Raw genomic sequence first — 26,529 nt, 5'->3', positions numbered from 1 at the left:
ACTCTGTGAACCCAGGCTGGAGTGCAGTGGTGCAATCATAGCTCACTGTAGCCTCTAACGCCTGGGCTCAAGCGATCCTCCTGGCTCAGCCTCCTGAGTAGCTGGGACTACAAGTGCATGCCACCATGCCCAGCTAAGTTTTTTTTTTTTGTAGAGATGGGGTTTTGCTGTACTGCCCAGGCTGGTCTCAAACTCCTGGCCTTGAGATCTCCTGCCTTGGCCTCCCAAAGCACTGGGAGTACAGGTGTGTGCCATGGAGCCCCAGCCCTGGTGTGATTTTTTTTTTTTTCCCCTAAAGAAACTTTAGGTGATTAGTTGGTTCTGACCCTTGTTGAAAATCCTTTCTTTTTGTAAAATGCTCCCACAGTGATACGTCTGTTGGCACAGCGCATTATTTTCTTGGGTGAGCGAATAGCTGGAGGAAATGGCGCGCTGACGGGAGCCGGGGGCTGCGGGTGGCCTGCGTGTCAGCTGGAGGACGGCTGCGGCTTCCCCGGCGGGGGCACGCTCTGCAGGAGCTGCTTAGCTGCTTCGTTTTCTTTAAGGATGTGAAAAGAAACTTTATTATTTTAATATAGGAAGTACTAAGACAGAGGAAATTCAGGCAGAATGGCCATTTGCACATTTTTTTTGGTTTTCTTCCCACGTTTTTGAGCGGCAACAACAGCGGCAGCAAACGTTTGTGGGCTGCTTCCCTCACCCCGGCAGGACGCCAGGCTCGGCACATACATCCCTCACGGCCCCCCGCGAGGAGGGCGCTATTTTTACAACCCGTTTTACAGACCAGTCCTGGCGTGCAGGAAGGTCACGTGGCTTTCCCGAGTGGGGCTGGGATGTGACCCCTCGCCTTCTGGGAGGTGATGCTTATCGCGCGCTGCGGGCACTGCTGTCCCGTGAGCCCTGCAGACCTCGGGTGCTCCCAGCTGGACCCGCGTGGGTACCGAGGATGATCCCATGCAGCCCTAGAGGTAGCAGCTATGCACTCCCCCACTTTCTAGAAGAGTCTGCCTGGGCTCAGAGCAATGTGTCACCTGCACCTGCCCCCTCTCAGCCGGGGCTGTGCGGAGGGCCTTGAGATCATCCTACCACTCGGGACAGCGCGGAGCTGTCTGCTCACCTGGTGGCCCAGAGTGGCCCAGTCGGGTCCCCTCGCAGCAGTTTGGGGTGCACAGCCCTGAGGGGGGTGCCCTGCCCTTCCCAAGACGTGGGTTCCCAGTGTCTTAAAGAAAACAACTCAATAATGGTCTGGGTCTTGGGGGAGGGAGGGTTGTGGTTGATGTTAAACTCAGGAGAAGTAAATATTTTTGTAACTTAATTTTTGAGAGCTCTGAGCTGCTGGTGGTTGAGCTGACGGAGGGAGGCAGAGTGACTAACGCCTCTGTGCCGGGCCCAGCGCCGATCGCAGGCACCGGCGGGGACGGGGGCTGAGCTGTCGCTGCGGAACCAGCTCAGCTCCGGCCGCTCCCTGCGGTTGGCGGCTGTCCCCAAGGAGCCAGCTCAGTCCTGGCTGAGCAGGTGGTTTGTCCTCCTGGGGAGACGGCGCCCGGCACCCCTGCCGAGTTCCAAATCGTCCGGCCAGTTTTCACCGCGCTGGGGAAGCTGCCATGTTGGCCTGGCTCTTTGGTTCCTCAAACATTTACCGTGTTTGGCAGAAGTGGGGTGCAGGTGAACCCAACACAGGGGGTGTCTGTCTGTCACGCCCGGCTGGCCGACCTGTCCTGGCCTTGGGGATTCCATGGCGAGCAGAGCCGGGACCTGTGCTCTGTGCTCTGGGCGGGGCCGGCGCGGAGGGAGGACGTGCCAGGTGGCGGAAGTGCCTCGGGAGGACTCTGGTCCGGCGATGGCTTGGCCGGCCGGGCCTGGGTCTTAGACGTTGCAGTTTCAGGACACCTCTGCATGTCCCTTAACTGTCTCTCCACCGTCCTTCTCTGTTTCTGTCTTGTGTGGTCTTGGGTGAGCCCTCCCCACCTGGCAAGGGCCGCAGACTTGTCAGTGACTCGCCATCCTGGGGTCAAAAGCACCCGCGTAGAGGGGTCACCGCGCCAGAGCAGGGTCCCGTTACCTGCCTGGGAGCGAGTGGGCCCTGCCCAGGCCCACCTGGGCCTCTGGAGACGCAGCCCCTTGGTCTGATGTCTGCGTTCCGGCAACGTCCTGGGAGTCGGCTTGGGTTCCGCAAGTGTGCCTGAACCTGGGTGTTTTCTCCGCGGGCCCCTGCCCGCCGATGCCCCACGTCCCCTCAGAGAACTGCTGCGGCTGCCTCCGAGGGAGGGCTTGTCACCTCTGCCCAAGCTGGCGGGGGTCTCGCCCACATTTCCTGGGGCGGCTGTCGGCCGGTCGGGTTCGAGCCTCGCTGTGTTTGAGAAACGCCGGCGCGGTGACCGTTGAGCGCAGCACTCTGACTCTTGCAGACATTCCTGGGGTCCAGCCATCTGTGAGGGCTTTAATAGGAACGGTGGTTAATCATTTCTGACACAGAGCGTGAACGCGTTGGCTTCCTGAGACGTGCCCCTCCCGGTGTCTGGTTCCGCGGGCGCCCCCATGCCGCCCTCCCCGGCGCTGAAATCGTACCCACCCTGGCCTGCCCGCGCGGATCGAGTGCGGCGGGCTGAAAGGCTGCGGAAACCCGAGCGCCTCGCGGGGACCCAACGCTTTGTGCGCACACAAAGGCCCCCTGAGCTGCTTAGCGCGGCGGAGTGGAAGCCCGCGGGGCCGGCTGCACATAGCAGGGAAGGAGAAAGGGGCCGGACCCCAGTGACGACGCCTGGATCAGGAACCCGGATCTGCACAGCCTGGCACAGTGAGGCCCCCTGCGGTCCAGCTTTACTGCTTGGTGGCACTGCGGGGTTCTTCTCAGGTGGCAGCAGGAGTGAGCGTGGTGGCCCATCCTCACCAGCCCTGTTCCCACCGGCCCCCGGGCCCCTGTGCCGGCCCTGTTGGCGCTTGTCACCTCCAGTCCACATGTGTCATGCCTGCTTTGCTCAGCCCCTGAGTGTCCAGGCCTGGGGCTCGGGGCCTGGGGTTGGGACCTCTGGGCCTGTCCCCCGCTGCCCTGGCAACCAGCGGACCTGCGCGTGCTGGACGGTTCATACAGCTGTAGCTTTTAGGTCTGACTTCTGTCACACGCGTGACGTTTCCACACGTGTCGCAGCATGTATCGGTGCCCCCCACCCTACGTGGCTGAGCCATGTTGCACTGTGTGGACGGACCCAGTTTGCGTGCCACCCGCCGGGGGACAGCTGGGCGGTCCCCACCTTCGGGAGTCGTGACTCTGCTGCTGTGAACGCGTGCGGAGCAGTTTGTGTCTGAGTCTCTGTTTTCAGCTTTCTTGGGCACGTGCCTGGCAGCGCAGCTGCTGCTGTTCTGTGCTCTCCCTTCTCTCTGGGGGGCCCCCAGCCCCGCGTCCTGCGTCACCGGCAGCAGCTGTGCCCCTGCCACCCACTGCCTGCCCACCCTGGCCGGTCCGACCACACAGCGGGTCTCGGCACGCGTGTGAGACCGACGGGCCGGGAGCTGGGGCGTCCTGACCTGCGGGCCCCACTTGCCACTTCTCGGGGGCAGTGTGAGAGGGGCAGGGGGGCGTCGGGGCCCTGGGACTGCGACCCCGCGGAGTGGGGACAGGCCTCGGCCCGGCGGGTTCCCTGGCCACTCCGCTCTGCGTCCCTCCCCGGATCGTCCAGCTCTCCCCCCCGGCGGTTTCACTCCTCGGCCATCAAGGCCGTCAACGGAACAGCGGTGGCCCTGCCTGGGAGGGGGACTCGGCCGTGCACGCCGGGTGACGATAATCAGCCCGTCTTCCTGAAAGTCCCGCTTGCTGCTCCGCGTCACAAACGCTGGCTGCAGTCGGGCATCTCACGCCAGTAAGTGCCGCTCTGAGAACAAACGTGGATTGTGTCCTTTTGTCTCTCGCCTGCAGGTTTTGCCCGAATCTCATAGCTCTGAGCGTCGATTATGTGCCGCGGTTTACAACTGCAGTTTTGTAAATAGTAGCTCAGTTTCATTAAAGCTTCCCAAGTATAAATGCTGTTTACGACCTTCCTCCGAAGCCACACACCCGTCTGCAAAAATGTAAATTACAAGTTGTAAAGATAATACGGGGCCAGCGCAGCTCGGGAGGCTCTCATTTCCCGGGTTGCACCTCACACTTAGGCAGCCGTAATGGGCACTTGCACGTGTTTCCACAGTGCGCTGCTGTTCCAGATCGAGCACGCAGACCGGTTTTCATATGCTCTTCTACCTGCCGCTTAACCAAAAGTGAAATCACTGAGCAAATGGCTTAATAGGGTACCAGGTGGCCTGGTAAAAGCTTCCCTTGGATTTACCTGAGAAGGGTTTGTGGGAAACTCAGATCTATGTTGACGTCACCCTCCAAGTCCCTGTAATACAGAGAGGGTGGGTATCCTAATGTTAAATCCTTATCTTGTACACAGGGAAACTGAGGTACAGTGATAGGTCCTGTCCAGGTGAGATGCTTGGACAAGGGGGAGTGGCAGTCTCAGCTGTGGGGTCTACGTACAGCCATGCAGGCTGCGCACTGCACAACTCAGGAGGGTACTGCCTTGGTGTACAGGGTCCCCTGAAGTCACACATCTTGGCCATCTGGTGAACTCCTGCTATCAGAAGTTTCATGTCCTGGCTTTCAGCCCACTGTCCCTGACCAAATGGATACTTTGTTCCTATTAAAAACTGAAGATTTCTTTTTTAATGCACTGTGTGGTTATTATTTCCCTACTAAAGAGCATCGAGGATGATTTAATTCTCTGTTTTTACAGCAACCAATTTCCATGTTATCGTAAAGAAGCATAAGGTTGCATCACGTTATAAACTCAGACTCACCCCAGAGCTCGCAAGGGGAGGCCTTAAGCCCGTCCTCTGTAGGGGTGGCATGAGGGGCACTGCTGGCGCTGGGAGGAAAGGTGCCCTTGGCAGGAGCAAGGAGCCGCCATGTGTCATGTGCCACTGAGGCCTGGTGGCACGTCCTTCGAGTTCCAGTTCATCTTCACAGTTACCACCGATGTGGGTCTTGTTGCCCAGGTTGTGCACATGAGGAAGGAAATCCAATTGCTTTGCTCAGAACTTTAAGACCCACACACCCAAGTCACGTGGCTGGCACGAGTGGTGTGGAGTCGCACCGATTGTCCTTCAGGAAGGTGTCTGAGGGCTTTCTGGGTGGATGTGCTCGGTGTCCTGGGAGGAGACGGCCAGGAGCTGAGACCTGAGACCCCTGAGTGTCCCTGCAGAAAGTGGGCCCCTCCCTGGACAGCAACCCACAGCCTCCTGAAGAAGGGAGAGGGTTAAACCCCCCGTCACCGATTCCAGAACGAGCTCTCATAGTCAGCCTTGGGACAGGCTCCTGGCTGGGACAGGGGAACGCCACGCTTTCCGGGGGGAGGCATGGGCCATCTGTGGCCGGGCAGCAGCGTCGTGGGATCCACATCCCAGAAACACGCGGTGTCGGGAAGATGGCCACAGGTGTTCAAAAGGAAGGGTCCGGGCTTTGGTGTTGGTGCCTTAACAAGGTACCACAAACTGAGTGACTTAAACACCAGACATTTGTTCTCTCCGGTTCCTGGAGACGAGAAGTCTGAGGTCTGGGTGTGGGCAGGGCTGTGCCCCCCTGAAGGCTCTACGGGAGGGTCCTTCCGGCCTCTTCCCAGCTCTTGGTGGCCGCCATTCCTCGGCGTTCCTCAGCTTGTAGACAGTGGCTCTGGCATGTGCCTCCGTTGTCACATGGTGTTAGTCTTTGTGTCTCTGCACTGTCATCGTTAAGGACACCAGTCGTCTCGGGTTAGGGCCCACCCTGCTCTGGTGCGACCTCATCTTAACTCATTACACCTGCAAGGGCCCTGTTTCCAAATAAGGTCACATTCCGAGGTTCTGCGAAGGACGTAAATGTGTGGGGACACCATGCAACCCAGCACAGCTGGTTTCAGGAACTAATTTGAAACAAGGCCTCGGGCTCCTGCCCCCTCGTCCACAAGCTGCCCTCTGCGGGTGACGTGCCGGGCTGGTGGCCCTGCCGAGGGCATGGGTGGGGGAAACGCCAACACCTTCTGTGCCTTCTCTTCCCACAGCCCAACATCGGCCGCCTGGGCCTGCCCCACGGGCCGTCTGGGGAGAAGGTGGCCGTGGTGACAGTGGACGACTGTGACACAGCTGTGGCCGTGCGCTTTGGAAGCTACGTCGGGAACTACAGCTGCGCTGCCCAGGGCACTCAGAGTGGCTCCAAGAAGTGAGCATCCCAGGAGGGGGGTGCTGGGCGTCTGTACCCCAAACATGGGGTCACCGTGCTGCCTTCCAGGGGGGCCCCAACACGGACACTCTGGGCTCAGCGCCCCAGTGCAGGCTGGAGTCGGATTCCGTTCCCGTGGTTGGGGCACCTTCCCTCTGACACGTTAGAGCCTTCCAGAAAAAGTCCCCTCAGAGGTGTGTGTCAAAGTGGGGAGTGGCCAGGCTGACCCCAGGGTCGTGACAGCTGGCTGGAGGACCCCCTCCTTTCGCGGGAGGATCTTGGAGGCCGGAGGACAGCACCCTGCCCCACGTCCTGCTTAGGTGTGGGCTGGCCAGGGTGGGCAGGACTCCGTGAGTGGTCCAGCTTGTCGGGACATAACTCGAGTGTGAGGCAACTGAGGCACAGAGAGGCCTGAAGAGCCAGCGGTGGCCCCAGCAGCAGGGTCGGCCTTTTGTTCCGGCCTCTGCCCACTGCCCCCAACTTCCTGCTCTGTTACCGAAGCGTTTCTGGCAGCAGAGCCTACAGCTGCCTCTTGCCACCGGGATGTCACAGAGGATGGCTTTGCCCCCCAGGTCCCTGGATCTGACGGGGCCTCTGCTTCTGGGGGGTGTCCCCAACCTGCCGGAAGACTTCCCAGTGCACAACCGGCAGTTTGTGGGCTGCATGCGGAACCTGTCGGTGGATGGCAAAAACGTGGACATGGCTGGATTCATCGCCAACAACGGCACCAGGGCAGGTAGGGAGGGCCGCCGGGGGCCGGGGCGGCCAGGTGGGAGAGGGCCACTTGCACGACCCGGAGAGCCGACTGTTTTCTAGAACGTGTGTGTCCGGCTATGGGCACCTCTTGGGAGCGGAGCCCCGAGTCCAGGCTCGCTGGAGGGTGCCGTGGCTCTGCTGGGCCAACCGGCCGGCCTGGGACACACACCGTCCTAGGGTCCCGCACGTGTCCCCACATGGCCAGGCCCCCTGCCGTGATGGCCTGGAGACCCGGATTCTCCCAGTGTGGGCCCTGTGTGCAGGGCCGGGCCAGGTCTCATGTCCTCACGGCTGCCAGAGGCTTTCAGGTTTGGCCACCTTCTCTGTGGCCCGTTTCCCGGGCCTGCCTGGCCGGCGTGGGCCCGGGACGGTTCCCACACGTCAGGCCCTGCCGTGTGCTCTGCGTTGCTAGGCTGCGCTGCTCAGCGGAACTTCTGTGACGGGACCTGGTGTCAGAACGGGGGCACCTGTGTTAGCAGGTGGAACACATATCTCTGCGAGTGTCCGCTCCGATTCGGCGGGAAGAACTGTGAGCAAGGTGAGCACCGGCGACCCGCGAGGCCTCGCTCTGGGGTGTTGGGTACCTGGGACCACTCGTGAGGGGCTTCTGGGACCAGCGGCCTCTGGCCGTCCTCCACAGAACCCCTGCTCCTGTCCCGGGCTCCCCAGCCCCCCAAGTGTGGGGCAGGACAGGTAGGCCGGGCCGGCAGGGCCCACACCTGGCGCCCTCATCTGCTGAGCCCAGGGCCCCCCAGCTGCCCAGCTCCACCTCCCGTCCAGCCAGAAAGCCCCTTGCCACCCCGGGCAGTGGTGGGAGCCCCCAGGGCTTCACGGCGCTTCCCAGGAAGGCGTGGGTCCCAGAGTGCAGGGCCTGGGGCTGCTGGATCCAGAGGGCTGGGTGAGGGACAGGTGGAAGTCTCAGACCAGCCTTTGCATTAAAATATAAAAGGCCCAGGATGCCGCCTCCCCTGGGGCAGAAAAAGATTCTCAGAGGCCCGATTTGGGGAGGTGCCTGAGGCCCCGGCCTGTGTCCGCAGCCATGCCCCACCCCCAGCGCTTCAGCGGCGAGAGCATCGTGTCCTGGAGCGACCTGGACATCACCATCTCCGTGCCCTGGTTCCTGGGGCTCATGTTCCGCACCCGCAAGGAGGATGCTGTGCTGATGGAGGCCACGGCCGGCCTGTCCTCCAGGCTCCAGCTGCAGGTGAGCGGACCCCGTGTCCCCGTGGCGGGCGGGCGCCCGAGTGAGGGGCCAGGCGCTGGGGCTTCTGCAGTGGAGCAGCGGAGACCTGGAGCGGCTTTTCCAAGTGGCAGCACAGTCACGCCTGGAAATGCGCTGGTGACAGGAAAAGTGCGAGATGACAGCGGCGGCCGCGCGGTCCCGCCGGGGTCCTTCCAGGCCTTTCTTTCCTCTGGGAGGTGAGCGGTGGGCGCAGCAGCGAGGCGCGTCTCGGACGCCGTGACAGTCTCCCTCGCACCTGGGATCTGGCCGGATGAGCCGGCACTTCGGCGCCGAGGGGGCGACCGGCCCTGCGGGTGGAAGTGGCGGCTGTGTCAGGGCATAGTGCTTCGTCTGAATGTGGAGGAATTCCACAACTGGGCTGTTCTTTCCTTGCTTCTAGGGTTTGTTCCAAGTATGTATATGTGTGTACATAGATGTGCACACGTGTATATGTCTATGTGTGTGCATGTCTCTTGTGTATCTGTGCACATCAGTGTGCATGTGTGTCTATGGGTGTGTGTCTCTGTGCACGTGTCTGAGTATGTGTGTGTATCTGTGTGTGTGTGCTGATGAGACCTGGGTGCACGGGGCTCAGAGTGGCACTGACGTCCCTCACCCGGGTCGGTCATCATCTCCAGCCCGAGTCAGCCTCCTCTCTCGCCTCGGGGCCAGGCCACGCTGGAACATGCACCCCGTCATCCTAGGATGGCCCCAACAGGTGTAGCAGCTGGCTTCAGTCCCCTCTCCCGTCACCTGCGTGTCTTCCTGGAGCTGTTCCTCATTTCTTTCACTCCATTGGGTCCTGGGACTGCTTGTTTTGCTCAATGCAGAGTGGACTTAATTCCAGGTCGGGGGAAACTGAGGCCTGGGGACTCTGCACTCCAGGCCCCACAGTCCACTCGTTGCCCAGGTTCCTGGGACGCCCACGGGCCCCTCTCCTGTCGCCCCTGTGGACGGTCCGTCTGCAGACGCTGCGTGGCAGAGGCTGGCGTTGGTGCTGGGGAGTGGGCAGAGCGGGGCTGCCCAGCACCTCCCTGCTGGAGGCCGGCAGGGGCAGGACCCCGAGTGCCCGCAGCGGGCTGTGCAGACCCCTCAGCAGGTCGATCAGCACAGGGCCCCCGAGGCGAGTGGGGGTGGGGGCCGAGAGCCCAGACAGGGCCCTCCTGTCCTTCCCCATGTCACAGCCCGGGAGCCTCCTCCAGCACAGACGCAGTGGAGCGCAGGAAGGTGCAGTGTGCGCGTCAGGACAGTTACAGCCGTCGTCGTGTTCCCCTGGTTAACTTGTGATTTCCTAAGTTGACCAGGCGGTCCCAGTGCTGGGCCCAAACTTGGCAAGCACCATTCTGCTCGGGGATGGCATTTTTCTCTGTGGGGTTTTATTATCGGAACAAATTACATTGGCTGCTTTCAATTCAGGTGATGAATTGGAGCTCACAAGTTGTCATTTGGCAGTGGGGTCTCTAGGAAAAACGTACGCTTTCGGTGGAAACAGCACTGAAAGCACAAACTCCCGTGGTGTTTGAGTAATTACATTATGGGCGGCTCAGCCAAACACTAAGGTTTTTTTCTTTTGCCAGGGACTATAGCCAGCTCTCGCTGTGGGAGCCTGGGTGGCTGGAGTGGTGGCCTTGGGGGGATCCTACAGACCCCAGAGGGCACCCAGAGGTCTCGCCAGGCAGTTCCCAGAGGCTGGTTGGCTAAGCGTTACAGGAAAGTTCTGGATGATTTCTACTTTTGACATATTCAGCTTGCAGGCCACCTGTAGGCCCCATGAGTTCTATGGTGCAGTGGTGTGGGTGTTCCTGGCATGTCCCCATGGTGGGCCAGAAAAGGCTACACTGTCATCCTGCAGCCCAGGCAATTTGGATAATTGCTCTCAGTCGCCCTAAATCCACCTGCATTGTCACCTGGGATAACTCTGCTATTGTCGGTTGCCTCTCTCAAATCCAGTGACGGACCTCGGGTGGGAGGCAGTCACTGCCCGTAGTCCTGGGGTTCATTCTGCAGACGGCACTCTGGTATGTGGACGTAATGTCATGTTAATCGTGGATCTGCCTGCTTCGGAGTCCTGTTAGCAAGGACAATGAAGAGAGTGGGTGAGGGAAGTTAATGAGTTGGTTTAAACTGCTGTAGAATGAAAGGAAACAAAATGTAAAAAAGTGAAAAGTTACCTTAAAACGACTGTCACTAGAGATCAAAAATCAAAATGCATTTTTAGTTACATTACATTTACAATCAGTTAAAAATGTTTCCTATTTTCTGTCGTTTATCTTATACCTTCTCTCTTACCTGTGGGGCATTTAGAAGTATGTTTCTGAGTCAGCACACGTGTGGCATTTTCTAGCAAATCGTTTGGGTCCTGTTTCTAGCATAGTTGTATGTCAGAGAGCACACTAGGTGGTTTCAGAGTTGTGAAATGTGTTGGGACTTGCTTTACAGCCCAAATCTCGTCCGTTTTTGTGAATGTTCCTTGTGTGCTTGAAAAGAACTTGCCCTGCACTTGTTATGCGTGTTATGGTGTTCTATATACGTCAGGTAGGTAAGTTTTGTTAATGTTATATTCAGATATTCTGTATCATTGTGGATTTTTGTTTGTCCCCTTAGTCACTGAGGGAAGTTAATTACAAGTCTCCAAACTTGATTGCAGATTTATCTATTACTTCTTTTGATAATCTGTTGATTTTTGCTTTATAGATTTCGAGGCTATGTTATTAGGTGCATGTCAATTTAGAATTATTGTCTCTTCCCAGCAAATTGACTGTTATCATTATGAAAATACATCATGGTGTTTACATGATGTACTTTTTCCATCCTTTTACTTTCTACATTTTCTATATCTTTATATTTCATGTGTGTCTTTTAAGCACTGTGTTAATAGTTTTTTTTTTTTTTCCAATACAGTCTTTTAGTTGAAGTTACTTTAAATATGAGTATCTTAGGTCAGTTACAATCTTGTTTTCTGATTTTTCTTACATGTATTTACACATGATAGACTCTTACCTAGTGAAATGTAACACTTATACCCAAAAACAAGGGTCTAATGGTCACCTGAATCTGTTCTCTTTCAAGTTTTGTGGTTCTCGTTGTCATTGCAAAATCTGTGTCTGATTCTGTTGTCTGAATTCCCTGTGGGTCTGTTTCCCGTCTTCCTCACTCCTCTTGGTTTTCACACACACTGTCTTGTCTCCTCATATACTTGGTTATTTTTGATTGCGAGCTAGACAGTGTACTGAAAAATTAGAACTTGAAACTAGAACGGGGTGTCCTTGTGCTGCGTGTTTGCTTCTGGCAGCCAACTGGGCGCATGGCATCCCAGCACGCGTCAACGCAGTCACAAACCAAGATGGTTCAAGGCTGGGCTTCCCGTCCCGCGGGAGCCGGTCTGTTTCTCGTTTACTCTTAGTCTACAGCCCCGCCAAGTCCCAACCCAAGGCCAAGGGACTAGAGATGCCCCCACCCCTGGCAGGCTGGAACTCCTGTTCCTCTGGTCCCCTGTGCCTGGGAAGCCACGCTCAGCTTTTCCGCCTCCACTGTGTCTTCCAGAACTGGCTGAGCGCCCTGGGGACGACAGACACCAAGCTCACTTCTGCAGATTTCCGTTTTCTCCTGAGTCATGACCCTGAATCTCAGTTTTGCTTTGAGTCACTCCAGTGCCTACTAACATATGTTCTTTACTATTTTGTCTCATTTTGTAGTTGTTTCAAGAGGAGGGTTGGCCCAATGACCCAGTCCCGCTAAAACCTTGGCATCGCCCTTGGCTGTGTTATTTTAAAATTCGAGCATCTTGGCCAGTTGCAGTGCACTTTTATTTTTTCATACATGTAATTAAACGTGGAGGGTTGAATCTTGTCTCATAAAATGTAACATTTACCTCCAAGAATAGGAACTCAGCAGGCACCTGAGTCAGCAGTGCTTCCTGATACTCGGTCCTCCCCTTTGATCTCCGTCAAAAATTTGGTACTTTTTACTATAGAATAAGGTGCACAATTCTGATGAGTGCTAAAGGCAACAAGAACAAATTAAAACTTTGATTTTTAAACCCGGCTTTGATCCGGCGGTGCATCGTGGGTCTGCTGCGTGGCTTCCTTATCTGAGTGATCGCAAAGCACTTCCTGTGTCGCTGTCTTTGCACCAACAGAAGGTGTGACTGTCCTTGTCCTGCAGATCCTGAGCAGCTATGTCCAGTTTGAGGTGTCCCATGGTCCCGCTGATGTGGCATCCATGAGGCTGTCCAGGTCACGTGTGACCGATGGGGAGTGGCACCACCTGCTGATAGAGCTGAAGAGTGCCAAGGAGGGCAAGGACATCAAGTACCTGGCGGTCATGACCTTGGACTATGGGATGGACCAGGTGAGTGGCACCTGCACACCTTTTGGAGCCGACCCCTTCCCCAGGCCCATGAGAAGGCAGAACGACCCCTCAGTGTGCCGGTGACCGCGTGGGTTGGGAGATGCACCCTCCCAGAGCCCTGAGTTTGGGGCTTACATCCTACCTTGCGCCGAGGTCCCTGATGTGTGTGTCGCATCTGTGTGCAGACGGTCGGCTCCTGCAGGCGGGAGCTGGGCTTTGTCCGTCGGCGTTTCCCATCGTGGTGGGAACACCTCCAGTAGCAGTTTCTTTTAGCAAAGCTGCTTGAGCAACAAGTGCGCTCAGCACTCTGCCTTCGGGGAGGAGACAGAGATGCAGAGCCTGTGCCCTCGGGTGCGGTCGGAGTGTGAAGCCGGGCAGCAGTGAGACCCAGGTCCTGGAGAGGGCGGTGGGACGCCTGGGGGTGCACCTGTCCAGGCAGGCAAGTGGCCCTCCGCTTAGTGAACGACACTGGTTTCCACGGTCTGCAGCCAGGTAACTCGAGACATTTTCGTGAGACGCCCACACACTTAAGGGGCTACTTGTGATTCCCAAGAGCTCTTAGAGCCGAGGCTCGTCTTACACGACGGTTCTGGGAATAAGTGGCCGTTGTGTTCCAGGCACCGCCTTTCTGGGACTGTGTCGGCTGAGACGCTCTTAGGTTCCCACAGTGGTAACAAGCGGTGTGTCTCCATTTGCTGCCGTCTTCCTGGTCTCCTGGGCTCTTTGTCACACCGCGGCTCTGTGGTGGTTTCCCGTGACAGAGGGGGCGTCGCCCATGCTTCCCCGCTGACCACCTTGCTGGGCTGGGATGTGGACGTCTGTCCTCCAGCCTGGTCCCCTCCCCTACCCATCTGGCCAGGCCCTCCTTGGAGGCCCGAATGTCTTCAGGCTCTGGGGAGTTTGTTGAAGCGACTGTTTTTGCCTTCTGGTGCCTTCTTCCTAGCCAGAAGATCTTCCAGGTGGTGGGTGTAGCCCCAGCACCCCTCTCCCCTCTCTCTGCACAGAACACGGTGCAGATCGGGAACCAGCTTCCTGGGTTGAAGATGAAGAGCGTCGTGGTCGGGGGTGTGTCTGAGGACAAGGTCTCCGTGCGCCGCGGGTTCCGGGGCTGCATGCAGGTACAGCAGGGCGGGCGCCCCTCGCGGGCTCGCTGGGCCAGTGCCACAGGTGGTACCGTCCGTCCACCAGTTAGTTCGCAGGAAACAGGTCGTTTGTCCCACGGAGCCCCACCCCCCATGGGGCTCCCCTGGCCCCCATGTCCCTCCACCTGCCCCAGCCCTGCACGCCCACCCAGATGGGCCCGTGCTGTCCCCTGGACTGGGTGTCCAGCAGCCGACTGAGCTGCGGATGGAGCAGCTCTGCCTGTCGCAGAGAAACAACTGTCCCCCCCTCACCTCAGGGGGTTCCCCAGCCCCCTCCCCGTGCCCACACCCACCACCAGGCTGCAGGGGCGAGAGGAGCAGCCCCAGCAATCCCAGCTCTGTAGGTAACAGGCGGCAGGACGTGTCAGACACCAAACAAGGGACCAGAGAGATCTTGGGGTTCCCTTGGTCTTCACTGACCTTTCGGGGCTCCTCCAGCCCCAATGCGCCGGAGCTGAGTCTGGATGCCGTTTGTTTGACTCAGGGAGTGCGGATGGGGGAGACGGCCACCAACATCGCCACCCTGAACATGAACGACGCCCTCAAGGTCAGGGTGAAGGACGGCTGCGAGGTGGAGGATCCCTGCGCCTCCAGCCCCTGCCCTCAGCACAGCCGCTGCCATGACGCCTGGGACAGCTACTCCTGCATCTGCGACAAAGGTGGGCCCTCCCGGCGCCGTCAGGAGTGGGCGCCGCCCGTGGGGGTTGAAATACGGAGGGAAACGCAGGCAGGGCCGCCAGGAGTGGGCGCCGCCCGTGGGGGTTGAAATACGGAGGGAAACGCAGGCAGGGCCGCCAGGTCTGGGCGCCGCCCGTGGGGGTTGAAATACGGGGGGAAACGCAGGCAGGGCCGCCAGGTCTGGGCGCCGCCCGTGGGGGTTGAAATATGGAGGGAAACGCAGGCAGGCCCGCCAGGTCTGGGCGCCGCCCGTGGGGGTTGAAATACGGGGGGAAACGCAGGCAGGGCCGCCAGGTCTGGGCGCCGGCGTCCCCAGCCGGCTCTCTGCGGCTGCCAGGCCTGCGCCTTGTTCTGGAAGGCCTCTCTTCCCAGGTTGGCTCCCCGGCCGATCCTTGTCTAGGGCGTGAGGGTGCTCCCGACTTTAGCTCCCTGCTCACGATGAGATCAGCAAACGATTAATGAAAAGAGCAGATTTAAAAAGTCATACATGTGGGGGGCACCTCTGAATTTTTGAGGTGTGAAGTCACCCTCGGCTGGTGCCTGTTCCCCGGGTGTCCTGGGGCACCCTCCTCTCTGCACGGCCACGTCTCACCCCCTTCCTGCGTGTGTCTCGGGTGACCAGGGCCCCCCTGCCCACCGAGTACCGAGGAAGTCACGTCGCAGGGAAGCGGCAGGGAGAGGCCTAACGTAGGGGGTCTCGCGGATTCCGGGTGGAGGTAACGCTGGCCGTGTCCCCACAGGGTACTTCGGAAGGAAGTGTGTGGACGCGTGTCACCTGAACCCCTGCGAGCACGTGGCGGCCTGCGTGCGCGCGCCTGGCTCCCCGCGGGGCTACGAGTGCGCGTGCGGGCCCAGCCACTACGGGCGGTACTGCGAGAGCAGGTGAGAGGCGGGTCCGCTCCTCTCGTCCCCACGGCTGCTTTCCTCGCGCGTCACTCTCTTCTCTTTGTTATTGTTACCCAAAGATGCACATAATTCCAGATAACGGGCATATTTTTTTTCAAATTTGGTATGAAATAAATGAGAATCAATTTGGGCATCTCGAGCTAACCCCGTCGGCATGGCCACCCCAGAAACACACAGGGCGTCTCGTGTTCCTCTGGGGACCCTGCTGTGCCCAAGGCAAACAGGAACAGGGTGACGCACGAAGGTGGGTGTCACGTGCTGAGAACACTCCCTCTGTCGCGCCAGTGGGGCTGACGTCATCTCTGACGTGTCCGAGAAGCCAGAGTGCTCTCTGGGCTCCGGGTGCCATTTGCAGAGCAGGGGATCGCTGCACACAGGGCACAGGGGTGTCGTCCTTACAGCGGAGTCACCTTCTCCAAGGTGAAGCCACTTGGTTCTTTACAAACCAAGACTCGGGCCCCTTGTCCTCAGCTGCTGGCCGCCCACATAGGAGGGACCCCTGGCTCTGCTCTTCGTCCACGAAGGAGCCTAGAGCATGAGCTGTGTCCCGGCTGGGATCCCACAAGCAGAAAGCAGCCCGTGCCCTCGGGCTTATGATCCCGTGGAAGATGGGCACACTCCACACTTGGATGTCAGTGAGGCACGATCCAAGGGAGGACATGGAGGAGGTGCCCTGGGAGTGCAGAGGAAGGTGGGAGCCAGGAAGGCTGAAGGGGGAGGGCATTCCAGGGGGCAAAACCAACAGGGCAGAGCTGGAGAGGAGCAATGCGATGAGGCTGGTCCAAAGAACTCAGCGATCAGTCTGGAGAGGCAGAGAGGCCTGGGGGGCGGGCGCAGTGCTCAGCTTTGTGGAGGCCGCGGGGGCCCAGCAGAGAAGCGGCAGGATCGGGTCTCGGTCTCAGAGGTCCCCTGGCTGCTGTGTCGAGTGTGGCTGGGCGCAGGCAGGAGCAGCTGGGAGGCTGGTTCAGTGTCCCTGGGGCCCAGCGTTGCAGCCACACCAGGGCTGAGGGGGAGAGAAGGGTCTGGGGTCCCCATGCTGCAAATGCAGGTCCGCAAACACCAGACTAGAGCTCCTGGGGCTCAGGAACTCTGGCCTGGCTGTTTTATGTCCGTGATTCGTACACAGTTGGTACTTAATAATTGCCTGCTAGGTGAGTGAGTGAGTACAAGAGGTTGTCGGCTGGGTGGAGGGAAGTCCCCTGGCCAGTACGGGCAAGGCAGGAGCCTGTGGGATGCTCTGGGTGGGACCGTGCAGGCAGGCGGGCTCGCAGGGGCTGCTCAGGTGCGGTGCTTGCAGGAACCGGTGGGCGACTCATGCACAGTGGTGGCCGTCGCCTTGGAGGGCGGGTCTGGCCTCGTCACTGCGATGTTGCTTGTCTCTGGCGTCTGCTGGTCTGTGCCCGGGGAGGCTCAGGGAGGCAGGACTGAGTTCATGACATGCTGAGTTTGCCACGGCTGGCGCGTGGCTGTGCATCGCTGACACGTGTGTACGTCACACCTGGGGGAAAGCTGTGAAGTGGCTGGGGATGGAGGCCGCCTTCAACCCAGGGGACCTGGGCAGCGAAAGGTGCTGCAGAGTGCCCTGTTCAGGAACTTCCCGCTGGGCACGTCACGCTGGCGATCACCCCACGTCCCTGGGAGACGTTGCCCAGGGCAGTTGGGTGGGGTCGGGAAAGGCCAGCCTGGCAGTGGGGGCAGTTGTCACGGAGTCCCCGGGAACCAGGTGTAATGCAGACATGAACGTTTGCAGATGCTGTCGCCACCGCGTTGAGTCGGCTTCATCACGCTGATCCGTGGGGTTGGCGGGGGTTGGGAGCCAGTAGGAGGGAAACTGAGGCCATGTGACGTGGGAGGGAGATGCCCAGTGAGCCCCCCGGGCAGCCGCCTCCGCAGCCTCTTCTCATTCGGGGAAGCACAGTCACGTGACCTTCCGTCTGCCGTCTGTCTCTCCCAACAGGATCGACCTTCCGTGCCCCAAAGGCTGGTGGGGGAACCCGGTCTGCGGACCCTGCCACTGTGCCGTCAGCAAAGGCTTCGATCCCGACTGCAACAAGACCAATGGCCGGTGCCAGTGCAAGGTGAGCCCAGCCCGCAGGGGACGGGAGGAGGGTGTCCCCACACTCGCCAGGCCGGGAGCCCAGGGAGATGGCTGTGCATGCGCACACATGCACCTACACGCACCCACACACCTGTGTGTGCACACGCATACACCTCTGTGCCCACCTGTCTGTACATGCTCACACGCCTGCGTGTGCACACGCATACACCTCTGTGCCCACCTGTCTGTACATGCTCACACGCCTGCATGTGCACACGCATACACCTCTACACGCACCTGTCTGTACACACACACATCTACACGTACCCCTACCCATACACACTTATGCATCTGCACACACACCCGCGCTTACACACACGCGTGTGCAAACGTGGTTGTGGGTCTGTTGCTCCTCGCCTCTGCACTGTGAACACACTGTGTGAACTGGTTTAGACCTTCCCCCCATGCAGTGAGATTCCTCCCACGCTCCCAGCCCGACGCCTCGCTGGGAACAGGAAACCCTACGATTTCTGTGCGGGTTGGCTCATCTTGGGCACCAACACGGTTCTCCTGGTTGGCACTTCCCTGGCCTTTCACAGGCTGGCATTCCATGGCAACAGAAATTTCAGAAGTGTGAGGAGTTGCTGCGTGGCTTAGTGAGGCTGGGTCCTAGCCTGTGTGCGGCACCAAGCCCGCTGTCCTGTGGTCTCCAAGTATACGCGGGTGTCCTCCGTGGAAATTGTAGGACACCCTGTCCCCTCGACCTCTCAAAACTCCCCTTGTTCTTCAGAATCGTGTCCATAACTGTCACTAAGCCACAGTGACTTTAAACCCAAACAGAAGGTCTGGCGGTAATAGGAGCCTCGGGGAGGGACACGGGCTGTCATGCAGACACCAACCAGAGAGGGCAGTTGTCACCACGGGCACCCTCCGGTGCCATCTGAAGACGTCAATAATGTCTGAGGGCTCCATGGCACTTCCAACAACAAAGGGACCCCTGTCCTGAAACGCTCAAGGGAAGGATTCAGAGTGTCACAGGTCACGGTCAGGCTGCCCACCCTGTGTGGCCAGACAGCCGTGGTAGCATCAGTGGGCGGCAGGGAGGAAGGAACCCAGGGAGTATATTTGGGGAAAACTTGCCTATGATTTTTTTTTCTGAGCACAACTTATAGAAAATGCAAAAAAGAACCTAAAAGATGCCAGTCACCACGTGTCACCTCTGGCCATGACTGCTAACGTCAGTGTCTCCTTCCAGGCTTCCCGCTACCGTAATTCCACGCAGTTGGAAACCTGCCAGACACGAGAGCCTGAGGCTGCTCACTGGTCTGCCCAGGTCGCAGCCCACGGTTTTCCAGGGGGGACATTTGGGCCTGGGCAGGCCGAGGGGCCGGCCAAGGCAGTGGGGCCAGTCATGGCAACAGCTGGGCGCAAACCCGGGACATTGGACCCGAAGCACACACGTGGAGCGTCCCCGACCTGCCCAGTGTGGCCGTGCAGGGCTTTCTCATCATTCACAGCTTTAAGAAAGAAAGGCTGCAAGGGACGTCCCCGGACAGAAGTGCCCGTTTGAATCTCCGATCTGTTTAGAACGAGTAGGATGGGCCTGTCGTCAGGATTTGCCAGGAAGCGGGGGAAGGGCTCCCTGGAGAGCTGTTCTCCGTGTCCGCACTGGGGCGCGAGGCAGCCGGCTTGGGCAGGGCATGTGGCGGAGGGCGGCCACGACAGGGCAGGTGGCTCACCGCCGGCACGCGCCCTCCCGAGTGGCTGCGCCACGTTGCTCAGGAAGCAGCACCCCGCGAGCCGGGGGCCCTCGCCGGCCCGGGGGTCACGTGCACTGCTTGGCTGTTGCAGGAGAACTACTACAAGCCGCCGGCCCAGGATGCCTGCCTGCCCTGCGACTGCTTCTCCCACGGTGCCCACAGCCGCGCGTGTGACATGGACACTGGGCAGTGCGCCTGCAAGCCCGGCGTCATCGGCCGCCAGTGCAACCGCTGTGACAACCCTTTTGCTGAGGTCACCACGCTTGGCTGTGAAGGTCTGAGTTGCCCCGTGACCCCTTCAGGGTCACACCACAGGGACGGGCTGCTGGGCTGGCACACGTGTGTGTGTGTGTGCATGTGTGTGTAAGTGTTCGGGGATCCCCTGGCAGCCTCGCGTCTGTGTTCTCTTGACCTTCCGGAAACCTGGCCCTCCAGGGGGGTCAGAGCCTGGGTCACCCCTTCCTCAGTTTTGGCATCGGTGGCGGTGGGGACGATGTGGAGGGTGCAGTTGGTGGGGGCGGGCCTCCTGCAGGGGCGCGGGCAGAGAGCAGTGTCCACGCGTGTCGGGCTGTGCTCAGCGCCCGCCCTTCCTTCCTCTCTGCCCCAGTGATCTACAACGGGTGTCCCAGGGCGTTCGAGGCTGGCATCTGGTGGCCGCAGACCAAGTTCGGGCAGCCGGCCGCAGTGCCGTGCCCCAAGGGATCTGTGGGTAAGTGTCCGTGGCCTGTGGCATCCACAGGGCAGGAAATTGGACGGAGGTGTGTGTCCGGAATTTAACATACTGAGAAAAAGACCTTTAGGCAAAGTGTTGGGGAGAAATAAGGTCACTTTTTTTCAATAGTAAATGACAAAACATGGAAAGGGCGTAATGAAAACATATTAATAAATACCACAGCGAGTGACGCCCAGAGTCAGGCCTGGCCGCTCCCTGGCCCTGCCGCCCTCTGGCTGGGGACCTTGGACAAGTGGCGCTGCTGTTCACAGCGTTGGGGTCTCTCTGTGGGGTGGGGACAGTGACTGTGTCCGTGCTGTGAGGGGTGTCCGGGCGTCCAGCGGGGCAGATCCCTGGCGCGAGTCAGAACCCTGATCCTCGGTGGACAACCGGGTTGATTTCTTCTCTCACGGACTCACTCAGACGCGCAGCTGTGTTTTCTGGGCACCGAAAGGGCCCGGTTGGGAGTGTCCGAGTGGCTTTGCACATGGCCCTGGCGGGGAAGGAGGTGCTCACATTGGCCTCGTGGGCCCAGAACTCCTCACTGCTCTGCAGGGCTCTGGGTTTAGGAACATCCGAATCAGGGGTTAAATAAACAAGCCTCGATGGACAGTTTGAATTTCAGCTTTTAAACATCGTTCTCATCCCCTAGGAAACGCGGTTCGACACTGCAGCGGCGAGAAGGGCTGGCTGCCCCCCGAGCTCTTCAACTGCACCACTGTGTCCTTCATGGACCTCAGAGCCATGGTAGGCCCCGCCGCGGGATGCGTGTTCAGTGGGGGGTTGGGGAGGTGGGGGGGTTGCAGGTATGCTTGTGCATGTGTGTGTATGTGCATGCATGTGCATGTATGTGCATGTTTGTGTATATGTGCATGTGTGTGCATATGTGTATATGTGTGCATGTGCGTGAGTCTGTGTTGGGCCGGGCTCCTGGGCCGGGGAGCGTGGGCAGCCGAGGTGGCACAGGCACCGGCTGGCGGGTCAGAGCCTGAAGCCAGCGCTGTTCCTGTCACTCAGCTGTGCCGGCCTCTGAGCCGGGTGCCCATACGCGCTTCTCTCTCCCGCAAGGACCCAGCTCTGCCTCTCTGGTCCTGGTGACACAGGACCCCGTGTTCAACCCTGCTTGCCCTCTGATCCTGCCCTTCGTCCCTGGCATTTTGTTCTCTTGTGTCTTCCACTCGGTATCATTTTCTAAGCGCTCTGTGGTCCAACAAACCCTCTGCTTTCACGTTAAAATTGTCGGCCAAAGTTCACCTCTGGGCTTTTGGATTTTTAAGTTGCTTCCTGGCAGGGAAGCTTACCAGAAGGTGGTGAGTTTCTAACAACAGGCAGGATGGGAAGCGGCCGAGGTGGTTCGCAAACCCCGTGACTCCCTCCCCCGCTGCAGAACGAGAGGCTGGGCCGCAACGAGACGCAGATGGACGGCGCCGGCGCCCTGCGGCTGGCCAAGGCGCTGCGCAACGCCACGCAGCAGACCGGCTCGCTCTTCGGCAACGACGTGCGCACGGCCTACCAGCTGCTGGCCCGGCTCCTGCAGCACGAGAGCCGGCAGCAGGGCTTCGACCTGGCGGCCACGCGGGACGCCGACTTCCACGAGGTGGGCGGTGGCAGCCCCACGTGGGGCGGCCCTGGGGCCCGCGGTGTGGGGTCGGGCGTCCTGTAGGGGTTGGGGGTTGAGCTCGGCTTGTGCTGGATCACGTGTCAGGGGTCCTGGGGGCAGCCCTTGGTTTCCCAAGCGCGAGCCTGGGCCAGTCGGTGACTGGCTGAGCTGATCAGAGTATTACGGAGTGTTTTGGTGAGAAACCTGTGGGCCACGACCTCAGTGGTAACCAGCTGCAGACCTTACTGTGTGCCAGACAGTGTTTGAAGTGGCTTTACCTGAATCAGCCACCCTTCCTCTCTCACAGTCTATGAGGTAGCATTGCTGTGCACCCACTTGACAGGTAGGGAAACTGAGGCACAGAGAGTGAAGGGGTTGGCCCAAGGGCCCAGCTGTGGGCTCCGGAGTCTCTGCTTCTACCCGAGACTCCAGGGTCCTGCGTTTGGGGGTCCACACCTCCACCAGGACCCTCCCGTCCTGGCTTTGTTTACGTGATGGCCCTAAGCGGCGTCTGTGCAGAACGGGCGCTGAGGAGACTCGTTCATCCTGACGTGTGGCACCTGCTCTTGGCAGCCGTCACGGAGCCTCCTCATCACGCCTCCACCACACAGGGTCCCTGGAGGACCTTCCGTCCATGCAGGGCCCCCGTGGGACCTTCTCGCCCACACGGAGCCCCCAGGGCCTCAGCGAGGCCCCTCACTTTGACGTGAATCCCAGGCTAGGAGTTTGGGTGGAGAGAGTCTGTTCCATTTTTGACTCTTTGCAAGCAGAAGTTTTCCCACCTGGTTTCTGCCCTGGGCCGTGGCCCCCGAGCCCCTGTGCGCAGCCTCACGCCCCCGCCCTGCCCTCTGCCCCCCATTTACGTAACCCCGGAGGTGTGCTGAGGAGCGTCGCTCCCTGGGTAACTGAGCACGTGCCCGTGGGTGGCTTCACTGTGCAATCCTGCTTGTCCCCTGTGTGGTGTCCCGTCCCCGGGTTGACCTGGCGGGGTCCAGGGGCGCTGACGTAGCCGGGGGCCTCCCCGCACACCTTCCCCACCACAGACTCCTCCGCGGTCCCGGCCTGGTTCCACCTTGGTGAGCAAAGGCCGCACGGACCTGGCTCCCCACTGCCCCCCTATCCGCCAGGCCTCGGCGGGTGCAGAGCTGAGCATTGTCCGTTTGTCCGACCAGGATGTGGTTCTCTCGGGCAGTGCCCTCCTGGCCCCGGCCACCAGGGCCGCGTGGGAGCAGATCCAGCGGAGCGAGGGTGGCGCGGCCCAGCTGCTGCGGCACTTCGAGGCCTACTTCGGCAACGTGGCGCGCAACGTGCGCAGGACCTACCTGAGGCCTTTTGTCATCGTCACCACCAACATGAGTAAGGGCCGAGCCAGCAGCGGGGCAGGTGGGACCCTGGGGCCATCCGAGGGGTGTGGCCACAGGAGCTGGCCCGTCCTGGGCCGAGGCAGGTGGGCCACTGGCCGCTGCTCAGCCACTGTCTTAGAAAAGTGAATCGGTGGCTGTGGCCCCCTGTCCTCGTCTGTAAAAGGGGCCTTTGGACAGATGAACCACAGTGACACACACCTGCTCTGGCCTTCCAAGCCACAGGTGTGGGAGACCCTCCAGGAGGGCGGTGTTGGGGGTCTGCTGTAGCCCAGCTGTCCCCGTGGGTGCGGGCTCACTGCAGATGGCACAGACCCAGGTGGGCACAGAAAGGTGGATTCGCTTCTCCGGTGGCCGGTCAGTATCACACTGACACTCATGGTCTTCTGGACACGGCAAGCATCTGAGATAGCCAGGGAAGTCGTGTGTGACCACAGGAACTGTCTCCCCAGTTCTCGCGGTTGACGTCTTCGACAAGTTCAACTTCACGGGAGCCAGAGTGCCTCGGTTCGAGGACATTCACCAGGAGTTCCCCAGGGAGCTGGAGTCCTCGGTGTCCTTCCCGGCCGACTTCTTCAAACCACTGGAGAAAAAAGGTAAAACTGCTTGGAGACCCGCTGCTCTGCCCCTGGGGACCCTTACCGTGCGGGGAGGGTGGGGACGACCCTCCGGCGGCGTCCCTGGAGGGTGAGGAGAGACGGGTCACATCACAGAGCCCGTCCTGTAAGCGCGAGTCCTCCCTGCAGGCCCAGGGCTCGGGCGTCGGCTGGGGTCAGCTGGTAACGGTGGGTTGTTGCTTGCGAGCGTTCAGGTACAGGTTGAACGTCCCTAATCCGGAAATCTGAAATCTGAAATGCTCTAAAATCTAAACCTTCTTGAGCACCGACATGACACTCAAAGGAAATGCTCACTGGAGAATAAGTACGATGCAAAGATTCCGGAAAAATCTGAAATCTGGAACACCTCTGGTCCCACACGCTTGGAATGGGGGTGCTCCACGTGTGACTCACAGTGCGGCAACTGAGAGGGCACTTGGGGCCGTCTGTGACCGGTGTCTCCGCTGTGCCGCGGAGAGCTGCTTCTGCAGGGAGATCAAAGCTGTAGAGTCCCCACCCCCCAAACAGACCGAACCGGTGCCGTCTGCGCACAGGTCCCGGTGCTGGGCCGGGGTTACCGTGCAGGGCAGATTAAACGCTTTGAACTTTATTAAAGGGATTTCTTATCATTCCACACCAATTGCTAGAAACTTCCAAAACAACAGGGACACGGAAAGGTAAACACTTCCTAAGGGACAATTGAACATTTGAAATGTTTTTAGTAAATTAATTTTGTCAGGGGTTCAGGTATTTCTTATTATTTCAAACGTTTTAAATAAACGCTGTCGAAGATCTCGGGCTGTGCCCTGATGCAGGGTTGAGCTCGATGCCAACCCTGCCTCACAAACTGTGTTCAAGTCCAGATGGATTTGCGTTTTCAGTGTTGTGTGTATGTGTGTGTTTCGCTCACAGCTACCCACAGACGCGTCTGTGTGTGTGTGTCATGCCTGTGTGTGTGTGTCTGTCTGTGCCTTTGATTCTCTGCCCAGAAGAGGCTCTGGCTCCGGCTCCGTCGCAAATCTGCTTCTGAAGCGTCCGCTGGGTCGTCCTTCTCTCGCGGGCTGGGTGAGCGTCAGGGAAGGACACACAGGGACCTGGCTGGGTTTAGAACATCCCGTAGGAGGAGCCTGGGCTTCCTGCTTCCCTGCCCTCCTCGGGAAGGCCACCGTCTGGTCCCCAGCTCCCCTCGGCCCTGTAAGTGGCATTTTTATTTAATCTGCGGAAATGCCAGAGCCAGCTGGTGCGGGAACACCGCCTGGTGCGATTTCTTTCAGGCTGAGGGGCGGAGGCAGCCCTGGCTTTACCTTTCTCTCTCCCGGGACGTTCCTTAGAGCCCCGACTCGCCCCAGGGCAGGGGGGCCAAGCAAAGACCCCGCGCGGCTCCCTGCCACGGTGTCGGGCCGGCAGCGTGGATGAGCCTCCGAGGAGGGGTGGGCGCAGCCTCGGGCTTCCTCCGCCCACCCCGAGACCTGCTTCCTCTTGCCTCCCGGGCCCCGCAGGTGACAGCTGCAGCCAGAGCTCAGCTGCAAGGACATCCCCGTGTGTCTTCCCCGAGCCCCGCCAAGCGGGCACCGTCCACCCCGACACTCTGCTCTTGCACCTCGTTGTTCACCGTGGTCCCGAACCCCAGTCTTTGCTGTGACCGTCCCCTCTGCAGGCTCTCATCCCAGCCAGGTCCCCAACCCTTCACCTCCCTGTGCCCTGCCCACCTTGGCCCACGGGACACGCCCTCCACCTGACACGTGTGAATGTCGCCTGTTCTCCTGGGTGAGAGGCTCCTGGGGACGGCAAGGCTGTACCTGGGACCCCGAGACACCTCGCCCCAGGGAGCCCCCAGAACACATTTGCTGACTGGCTGGGGACATGTGACAAGCCAGCCATGGACAACACCTTAGCCCCAGAGGCTGGTTTGGCAGGAAATACAGAGGGGCAGATGCAGTCCCGGCCTCACTCTGCTGTGTGCTCGGCGCCGTGGGATGTTTCTGAGTGGCCGCCATGACCCAGGACACAGTCCTATGGCCAGAGGCAGCCACTTGTGTGATACTGTCAGGGGCGGCACCTCCCTGCTGTGACGAGGTGGACGGGGGAGTCCTGGTGAGGCCACTGACCCTCCCAGGCCGCCTCCCTTGCCCGAGTGTCCCAGACCAGTGCTATCACCCAGCCTGGGTGTCCTACCCAGTGCTGTCACCCAGCTTGGGTGTCCCTAACCAGTGCTGTCACCCAGCCTGAGTATCGTTACCATGTGTCATCAGCCTGGGCAGGGCCAGCGGAGGGTAACAGTGTGTGTCCCCCTCAGGGGGCCACCGTGGTTGGCCGGATGGTGTTTGGAGGGTTGGCTAGCTGTCCTGAGCCACGGGCCTTCCGGTGGGAGCCGTTTCCGTCCCCCTCCCCACTGCACCCTGACCTGGGGGTGCGGTTGCTCTGCGCGTAGACTTGTTTCCCGGGAGGGGCCCCCATCCCTCCCGGCCCAGCGTGCCCGGCCTCCTCCCACGCTCCGTCCCTCCTGCCTCCCCGGAGCGGGTGCTCTGCACAGCTTGTGCCCCGTGTCGGGGGGCATCCAGGTGTTTCCAGAGGGTGCCTGGGTGAGGTGCAGCCAGGTGCATCCTGTCGGTTGTTGAAAATGTGGGTCACTGGCTGTGTGATCCTCCTGCGAGGTTAAGGCTCAGGGGGTGGACTCGGATGCAGCCAGGGCTTCCCGAGAGCCTCCCCGCAGCACGTGCAGGGTGGGGTGTGGGCGGGCCCTGAGGCCAGACCCCCGGGACGGCTGTCCACTGGCCGTGCTGGGGGCTCAGGACCCACCCCCACGTGGCAGCCCCCGCATCACTCACACACTGAGGTTCAAGTTTAAACCAGGGTCACCGGCATCCATGGGAGCCCAATCCAATCAGTGGCCAGAAATTTTAAGTGTTTATACCCCAAAACGTGCATCTTTATTTATGAGGTCTATACATGGTCTTTTATATCCTGATATCAGGTAGATGTAAACACACCTGAGTTTTACCTGAAGTGAAAGTGTGGGACCGCGGAGGGGGTGATGCCATCAGCCAGTATCATAAGACTTCTGTCACTTTCTTAAAAAATTATGGTGAAATACACGAAGATAAAATTTTCTGTCTTTACCCCTGTGAGCGTGCGGTTCAGTAGCATCGAATACATTCACACCACGGGGCCGTCCATCT

General features: G+C 59.6%; 1 protein-coding gene across 1 annotated transcript in view; it reads left to right on the top strand.

Moving 5' to 3' along the window:
• CELSR1 (cadherin EGF LAG seven-pass G-type receptor 1) overlaps positions 1-26,529 on the top strand; it is a 137,488-nt gene that overhangs the window by 90,610 nt on the left and 20,349 nt on the right. Inside the window, exons 6-20 of the mRNA XM_069491303.1 lie at positions 6,072-6,229; positions 6,802-6,965; positions 7,398-7,523; positions 8,023-8,189; positions 12,372-12,557; positions 13,562-13,675; positions 14,184-14,358; positions 15,118-15,259; positions 17,241-17,361; positions 19,173-19,356; positions 19,689-19,790; positions 20,446-20,540; positions 21,181-21,390; positions 22,566-22,749; positions 23,207-23,350. Coding sequence (XP_069347404.1) covers positions 6,072-6,229; positions 6,802-6,965; positions 7,398-7,523; positions 8,023-8,189; positions 12,372-12,557; positions 13,562-13,675; positions 14,184-14,358; positions 15,118-15,259; positions 17,241-17,361; positions 19,173-19,356; positions 19,689-19,790; positions 20,446-20,540; positions 21,181-21,390; positions 22,566-22,749; positions 23,207-23,350 — 2,272 coding nt within the window. The remainder of the gene's footprint in view (positions 1-6,071; positions 6,230-6,801; positions 6,966-7,397; positions 7,524-8,022; positions 8,190-12,371; positions 12,558-13,561; positions 13,676-14,183; positions 14,359-15,117; positions 15,260-17,240; positions 17,362-19,172; positions 19,357-19,688; positions 19,791-20,445; positions 20,541-21,180; positions 21,391-22,565; positions 22,750-23,206; positions 23,351-26,529) is intronic.

Source organism: Eulemur rufifrons, chromosome 16 (genome assembly GCF_041146395.1).
Source record: "Eulemur rufifrons isolate Redbay chromosome 16, OSU_ERuf_1, whole genome shotgun sequence".
Lineage (NCBI taxonomy): Eukaryota > Metazoa > Chordata > Mammalia > Primates > Lemuridae > Eulemur > Eulemur rufifrons.
Note: the sequence above shows the minus strand (reverse complement) of the source record. Positions and strands in the feature narration are given on the sequence as shown.